The 8442-nt window shown below is 41.0% G+C and overlaps 1 protein-coding gene across 1 annotated transcript; it reads left to right on the top strand.

The window, feature by feature from the left end:
- The first annotated feature begins 5692 nt into the window (after positions 1-5692).
- On the top strand, positions 5693-6649 carry LOC147464095 (uncharacterized). Its single transcript, XM_086530289.1, has one exon. The coding sequence runs from the start codon at positions 5932-5934 to the stop codon at positions 6322-6324; it is 393 nt and encodes a 130-aa protein (XP_086386415.1). The 5' UTR covers positions 5693-5931; the 3' UTR covers positions 6325-6649.
- Positions 6650-8442: the final 1793 nt, after the last annotated feature.

The following is an 8442-nucleotide window of genomic DNA, read 5'->3' as shown; positions in this document are numbered from 1 at the left end:
GGGGGACCGGCACCATACGAATCCTGTCCTTAACTGTTATCATGTTCTCTAAAATCTCTCTCTCTTGCAAAATTATTGTTGCCAACTTAACTAAGTACCATGTTTTATGTTGCTACCATCAATTAAGTTCACCCGCTATGCTCACAAAGCAATCTCACAAAAGTGCTTCATCTAATTTCCTAATTTTGCTACCCTCAAAGTTCATAGGCCATTTCCATTACATTGGTATGAGAGCATTTGGTTTCTCTTTTCTTGCTTAAGAAGAGAGGTCCTTAAGTAGCCTATTAAGTAGCCCCAGGCTCCCTAGTCGGCATGCACCTCAAGCACCTTAGTCATCAAGCACGACAAGCACCTGAAGCACCTTATCTAGCAAGCACGACAAGCACCTCAAGCTTGGGTCGGGTTCCCACCTCAAGCTCAGCCCTAGCTTATCAGCCCTAGCTTACCTAAGGTCAAAGGACTTTTTAACACTAACCTTTGGAGGTCTTTGACATACCATCTCTCATTTGGACCCCTTTACCATTGGCCCCGTGTTGAGATAGATCTGAAAGCACATGTCTATATTCTAACCCTTGTTTTCGTTTATTCTCCTGCAATAAATGACTAGTTTAATATCAAAAAAATCATTTGGGTTGGTTAGATATTGAGGGTATCAAGGGTTTATACTAAAAATCTTGAAGCCAAACATATCTCATATATATAATTTTTGAAACAATACAAGTGCAAGGAGTATTTTTTGTGTATTGTCTGCTGGCAATATTGATGTCATCCCCTTCAAAATCCCTCTCATATCCAAAATAGAGAGAGAGAGAGAGAGAGAGAGAGAGAGAGAGAGAGAGAGAGAGAGAGAGAGAGAGAGAGAGAGATGAAGGAGATTAGAGACCTAAGCTATCCCAAAACCAATCTTTGATCAACAACAATGTGTTTACAATCCATCTCGTGCAAGGAGTCTCCTTCTCGTCTCTTTACATATAAAATAGTCCAAAAAGTGTAACTTTTGATCTATTGCCTTAGTGAAGATTCTGCCCACAAAGTTGACTTTGAAAAAAGGCGTAAAACTGTAGGACACCCAAACACCTACTGGAAACTCTCCCAAATTTCTCCTTCTCCGCTTTCTATACTTGGAGTGTTATTTGCCCAGCTAAACCGGAATCATCAAAGATGTAAACTTGTGAGCCTCTCATACTTCTCCAAAAGTGGTTTTTTTTTCATGAACAGTATAATTAGCGCAAAATCCTTGCTTTATTTATAGGGAGCTCTCAATCTAGGATTTTATTGTTCTTGTTTTCTAAAAATGAAGTGAAATTGTGGGCATATGTGTCAAAAAACTATTAAAATAGCCCAAAATTATCCACCACATTATTAGAACTCTAGAAATTTCTACTTTAGCCACATTGTAGAGTAACTAAATGAAACACTTTCACAAGGAAAATGACAAAAGTATAGAAAGCAGAGAAGGAGCAAGCATAGAGAGTTTACACTAGGTATCTAGGCGTCTTCAAGTTTTGCCCCCCTTTCGAAGACAATGGTGTGGTTAGAATCTTTATCAAAGCAAACAATTAGAAATTACATTTTGGGGGATTTTTGGTATATAAAGGGACAGGAAGGTGACTTCTTGGAGGAGATGGATTGTAAATAGATTTTGGTTAAATCAAAAATTCTTTTGTAATAACTTGGGTCTCTAATCTCCTTGATGTGTTTTTCTCTCTCTCTATTTTGGATGTGAAAAGGATTTTGAAGGCACCGACGTCAATATTGTAAGAAAGAACAACAAGTTGCAACAATTAAAGTTTTGGGTTCTACTGTGTGTCGTATTGAGTACACAGAGAGATAAGGGTGTTGTGACTTGAAACTTGTAAACAATACAACGACTTCGATGTCTTTGGGATTATTGTGAATTATTTCTTGTTTAAGTGTATTTCTCTCCCTCTCGACCTCATGTAGTCAGAGGCCGGATACTTGTCCATGGCTAAAGTAACACCCTTCTCGTGGGAAATTCCTCTTGTCACTACATTGCAACTCTCACAGACATTTGAGGTTTGGAATCTAATATGAAAGTGCCATTGTCTAAAGGTACTTCCGCATGCAAGGGTGCTACCTCGCCCTTCTTGAGTCAGGTCAACCCTCACCACACTTCAAACAATTTTGCCAAAATCGAGAGCGTTGGCCTTTTGTAGTCGAGCTCTACCCTTGCAAGCCTTTGGGCTCGGCAAGAAAGAAACAATGAGGGTATTTAGGCGGCTCAGCTTATTGCAACAAAAGCTGCAATCCAAATAGTTGGTTTTACCCTCGTTTTACCCTCACGCAGCTTGCATGTAGAATTTCTCTAATGCCAAGCATCAAGAGCTCCCACCCACACTAAAAAAAAAAGACACTTTAAAGGACCGTGTCATTAATGAAATTTGAACCCATTATTTGAGAGAAGTGCCCGAGGAGGCCCCCATGACAAAGAGTGTGACCCAAAAACCCTTGAAAATTGTGCGCTTGGGAATGCACCTCCGGTGCATAAAGGCATTGCGTTAATTAAAGGGAAATTTACCGAAATACCCTTCTAATTTGTGGAAATTCCCAAAATACCCCTCAAATTCCAAAAATTCCCAAAATACCCTTATATCTATTTTGGTTGGACAATTCAAAATTTTCTAATCTTTATTCCTTTTTACATGGTGAGTCTAATGTCTTCTTTTGATTTTTTGATCATACAAGCTGCCACTTGGCATGATCTAGGCCATTGCCTTTGATCGGAATCCAATGGCCTCAATAACTAGCACTGAAAAGCAGCTCCGTGTCACAAGCGCGTTTGAGAATAAAATACAAATTGGCTCGCATATTGTACTCAAAAACATGAAGGCCACAACAAGAAGATTGTTGCTCTGCAGCAGAAGACGTTCTCACACATGGGGAGGCTGGACGTGACTCAAGAGCAAAGTAGGACTCTCTCGTCCTCCTGCAACTACTCACCGGTCTCCTATTAAAGTAATTCTCAAGTTCTCATTCCCAAACCGCTTTATTTTTGCGCCAACAACCACCTACGTATAGGCACACACAAAGAAAGACGACGTCAATGCTTGTCCTTCTTTGGAAGGTCTGCAGAGAGCTGGAAGCCAAGGCATGTAGAAGGGTGACATCATGGGATGAAATAGGAAAGATTTAGAGTATAGCTTTTTTCTTGGTGAGCCAAAGGCTCTTTTCCCCCTATCTGATCGCGCAAGCCACCACTTGGCAGCTTCTCGCTGGAATCTTTTCACGCTAGCAAACAAGTGAAAAGCTTAAAGCTAAAATAAGTAAAACGACACTACAACGTCGCAACTTCCAATTTGTAGACAGGACTTGCAGCAATCCGCGCAATTCGCAGGTGTGCAGTTCGCAGGCACCACAGGCGTCAGTTCGCGCAGTTCACAGGCGTGCAATCTGTAGGCATTCTCAGGCAGTTCGCAGGTTCCAGAAGCAAGTACAAGTTTGGTGACTCAACTCCAGATTATGCCCACTGATCATCGATTGAAATCTGATATGTTTTGTCTCAATAGCACTAGAACATAGCTCTGCCATGCCTTGATCGCACCAAATATCTGATCGTTGAGATATTTCACCCCAAGTACCTTCAAGGTTCATGATCTCCGAAATATAACAAGTAACCAGGGTTTGCAAGGTCTTTGGTAAACCGTTCAAGCGGCCTAGAATGCTTATTCTACCTTCTCGATGCAATAGTTTCTGCATCATGAACTGGCTGTCACAATGGCACTTCCGCACTGCTCACTGAATTGCCAGCCGCTTTTGGATGGATCTCTCTTTAAGTGCAGAAGAGTTGATGGGTGGGCAGTTGTAGGTTGAGGGCGTGAAGAAGACTTGGAAAGTTGGTGTCACTTGGTGTAAGGTCATAAACCAACGTAAAGAGGGAAAATGAACAAGATTTTACAAAAGGTGCACATGCAGGTGGTTCGGATCTACAAACAGAACGGCAAAGCATTTATTGTTCTAAGGAGAGCTATAATGTTATAAAGAGGCAATGAGCAGTGCTAGTTGAAGAGCAGTAAGAATGAGGCAAGAGAAGCTAAACAGAGCGTGCAACTACAAAGAATAGGTAGCCACTAACGAGTAGTGTAGAGAAATTAATGGGGGGAGCAGTGCTTCAAAATAAAGGAGGTCGTTGAGCAACAAGATTTGCAGCCGGGGCACTGGTGGCTAGATATAGGGCATCCTTAATAAGAGCAAGAGCAAGCTGTAGGAAAAAACAAACGAGTAGTTGGGGAAATTTTAACAAGCAGGACATATATTCACAACACTGCATGTTCCAATTGCACAAGCGCAACTTCAACTCGACAACATATTTGCAAGGTCCGTTATCTGCATTCAATTTCCCATGCGCATGTGTTTGCTTGGCGCAACACATAAACGCTACGGAGTAGGGCACGGCTTTCGTTTCTTATAATTTTTTGGAGAGACCACAGTGCCAGCTCTCCACCATACTTTTGTATGGCACCTCTATATGACGTGCACTATATACTTTGCACTTTCAATCTGTGACGTTTCATCGCAAAATGTTATGTTTAACTATTCATGTTGCTTTTTTGTAGCTTCACTCAAATATCAGCCTATAGATTGGACAATCGAAAAGCAACAGTACAACATTGCAAGTCAGTAAAGCACCTCATTTATTGTTGCAGTTCATTCATGCTTTATCTATTTTCTTGTTTTAGAATTTTCCGCATCATGTTTTAAAGAGGTTTATATTATAAGTATAGACGAGCTATCCATGTTAACACAACTGACTTTTGACCTTATCATAAGTAAAAATATCAACGTAACAAGCAGTACATTGGATGATCCCTTCATCAACAAATGTGTTCTCTTGCCCAACTACCCCCAGTTTGTAGTCACACACAGGAGCTTTGTAACGCATGCCATATCACAAGTTCGGTCCACTAGCTACATGCAACTTTGGACAAGATGCATGCTCTGTAAGACATGCAACGGACCCTAGATTGCTTCAATTTTTTACCATTATTCGTGAAAGAAAACCATCCTTAGATAAGATCAATTGTACCTTGGGTGCATGTATTATAGATAAGACGCATGTGCATGACTACATCAACAACTCTACTAAGATAATTAATATGTACTCACAAGATGAAATGTCCAACACTATAACAACCTTGTCTTGGATCAGTTGTACAATCAAATTGACATGACAAAAGTTAAAATGAAGACGAACGTGGGTAACATCAATTTCCTTCAGTAGTGGCTTCTAGAATCTAGACCCTAAGTTCAATAAGCTGGATTTGATCGCAATTGGCGTGCGCTACATGATTATTCTATAGATGTTATATAGTGAGGCCCACCAAGCAAGACTAGTTGACAATTGAGATCCGTTTTCGAGTGCTTAGCATGTAATTTGTCGCAAATTACCTCACAAAAAAGGTAATTACCTCTAAAAATAATGAAACAATTCATCTCGAAGCCTACATAACTAACTCAAATTCTAGTTTAAGCATCTTGTACAATAGACAATTAGTCATCTTATAAAAAGCTACAAATTTTTTTATTTTTGGAGAAATTTACTCTCATGGAGGTATTTTGAGAATTTCCCAAATTAGAGGGGTATTTTGGTAATTTTCACTTAATTAAATGTTGGGTGCTTCCAAGGAAAGGCTTGTAGTGATCCCCTTCTTGCAAAAGGGTGGCCTTGAGGGGGAGGCAAATAGAGCCAAGTGGCGATTAGCGGAGGACAAGTGTTGAACCAAGGAGGAAGAAGGATGATAAATTGGACGCTTGTCAACCCATAATAGCATTTGGCATCCCTACATAAACGGGACGGTCCATCGCAAGTCAACAAACGGATCATACACCTAAAAAATTGCTCATTAAGTCCTGTTACTCCCAACGACAAAGTCTACATATTAGATAAGCAGCTCTCAGGGGAGAAATCAAAGCATGGCCAACATGATGGAGAAGATTGGCGACAAGCTGCATATGGGCGGCCACAAGGAGGAGCCCCACACTGTAGGAGCCGCCTATGTGCCTCAGTATGCAGCCCCTGGCTACGCAACCCCAGGCTATGGTGCCGCCCATGCGCCTCAGTATGCAGCTCCTGGCTATGGTGCCGCAGCCCCAGGCTATGGCGCCACCCATGCGCCTCAGTATGCAGCCCCTGGCTATGGCGCTGCAGCCCCAGGCTACGGTGCTCCTACGAGTGCTGCGCCTCACCAGGAAGGCACAATGGATAAGATAAAGAACAAGGTCAAGGGCAAAAAAAATAAGGTGAAGACGCACGGAGGAGAAAGCAGTCGCAGCGAAAGCGATGGCGAGGGCGGCCGGAGGGTATGATCTCTCTCTCTCTCTCTGCGGCCTGCTCTTGATTTCTTTGCTGTTTTTGGTACAGAAGAAGAAGATGGGCATTTTCTAGGCTGCCTCGATGATCGCGAGTCGATTTTCAACCATGAACAACTGACACGATCTGCACTATGGGCGGCGTTACCACACGCTTCACCTCCCAACTAAATCTAAATCTATAGATACCCTTTGTTTACTTTGTAAGGTGTTATAGAAAATTGTTGATGGGGTCTTATGTTGACATGCTGGTTTAGTCTTCATGTCATCGAAAGAATGTCTACATATGGTACACTATAGGGAAGAAAAATGGAAAATTTAATTGTGCAACAATATGTTTACATATGATACATTATAGTAAGTTGCAACTTTCTTGTTGTGAAACAATATTAGTGTGCTTTGGTTTGTCCTCTGTCTACATCGATCTTCCAATCACACTTGGCCTCAAGAATCGAATCGAATCTCTGTTACCACATATTGTAGTTTGGCTTGAAGAGCTGCTGGGCACATGCCAGTAGGGCAATAGGGTACCATTTTGATATGATTGTCATAGGCTACACAATCAATGCAGTACCTTGTTTGTCCTCTTAAGAAAGATCGTTCATCTTCATTGAGGGCAATGTTAAGCTCCTCTTTAGCACCTTCATCTTGATACAAGAGTCCAAACTATCATGATAAAATTTGGGATAATCCCTCACATCCAAGGTCCTACCACTATTATTTGCTCAGTATCTTTTTCCACCTCTTAGGTGAACTCGCTCTGTTTAGTGATCACTTAAAAAGAATTCTCATCCACATCGCTGAGGATTATTTCAGATAGCCCTTTGCGACCTAGTGAACGGTGATTCATACTAGAGAGATTAGATGCCTCGGTCCAAAGAGCTTTTTTTAATTAGTAGGAGATTTTATCCTACCTTTTGGTCCGTATCCTTCATGGAAAGGTTAATTTTATTCATGGAGACGATTGACGTAATCCATATCCCTTGCTCTCTCTTCACAATTTCTTTTTGCAAATTATCCATCATACTTGTACCAATATATGACGTGTACCAATATATGACATTTAGATCACAAAGCCTATAAGCTACACGAAGCCACGTCTAGGTACGTGTACGTCTGTAAGCTATACGAAGCCATGATTGATGACGTGAAACTAGGTATGTGTACGAATACGACATTTTGATCACAACGCTTGCACAAAGTAGCCATGACTGATGACATGTGAAACCGGGTGAACTTATTTTGATCACAAAGCCTTTAAGCTACACAAAGTAGCCATGATCGATGACATGTCTTAGTAAACATTGACCACCTCTGGTTCCTTTTGTTCATGCCCTTTTGTAGAGGTAGGATTTCTATCGTCTCGGTGCTTTTGCTTCCGTTTGAAGATCTAGGATTTCTATCCCTTCGATGCTTCTACTTGGTCTATTTATTCATCATTGTCGTCACTACTACTATATTTATTGTATATCCATATTTATTGTACATCCCTACACTAGTCCTTCGATCACCATTCTTGTGGCTACAATCCCATGCTCTCTTTGTCTTTCATGTATACCTTCTCTCATTTTGAATTTTGATAGTGTTTATGGTGATCTCCATCGTAGTATCGATTGTCTCTGCTGGGATCTCCATCATTGGCTCTTCTGCAACCTTTTCCATCGTGTCGACTGTGATGTCCACTTTTGCTATCATGTCTACCATCATCATTGCTTCTGTGTTGTTCCCTTGTGCGTCATCATCATCATCTCTTCTTCCGTAATGTAGCTCTCACATCACTGAAGCCCTCGACACTCCTATACAACAACCTTCAAAGACTTTTCCTTTTCCAATATCTCTATTGATTACATCTCTATTGCCGCATGCACACGGTGGGAAAAGCACAACACTTGTCTATATTTCCACTAGGAAGGGCACCAATTTAAGTCTATATTTCACTAGGAAAGGCACCATAAATTGGGAGTATATTCAAATCCCAAAAATTGAAACTCAACCCTTTCCTTGTCTCATACAAGATAAGGAATGTTGTATCAATTTCTCCCTATCTTATAAAAAGGAGGATGATATTACTAGATGGTAGTTAACTATACCCGCATAACAAATGAGTAGTGCACC

This window comes from Adiantum capillus-veneris, chromosome 2 (assembly GCF_014529385.1).
Source record: "Adiantum capillus-veneris isolate H3 chromosome 2, ASM1452938v2, whole genome shotgun sequence".
In the NCBI taxonomy this organism is placed as follows: domain Eukaryota; kingdom Viridiplantae; phylum Streptophyta; class Polypodiopsida; order Polypodiales; family Pteridaceae; genus Adiantum; species Adiantum capillus-veneris.
This window is presented reverse-complemented; position numbering and strand designations above follow the sequence as displayed.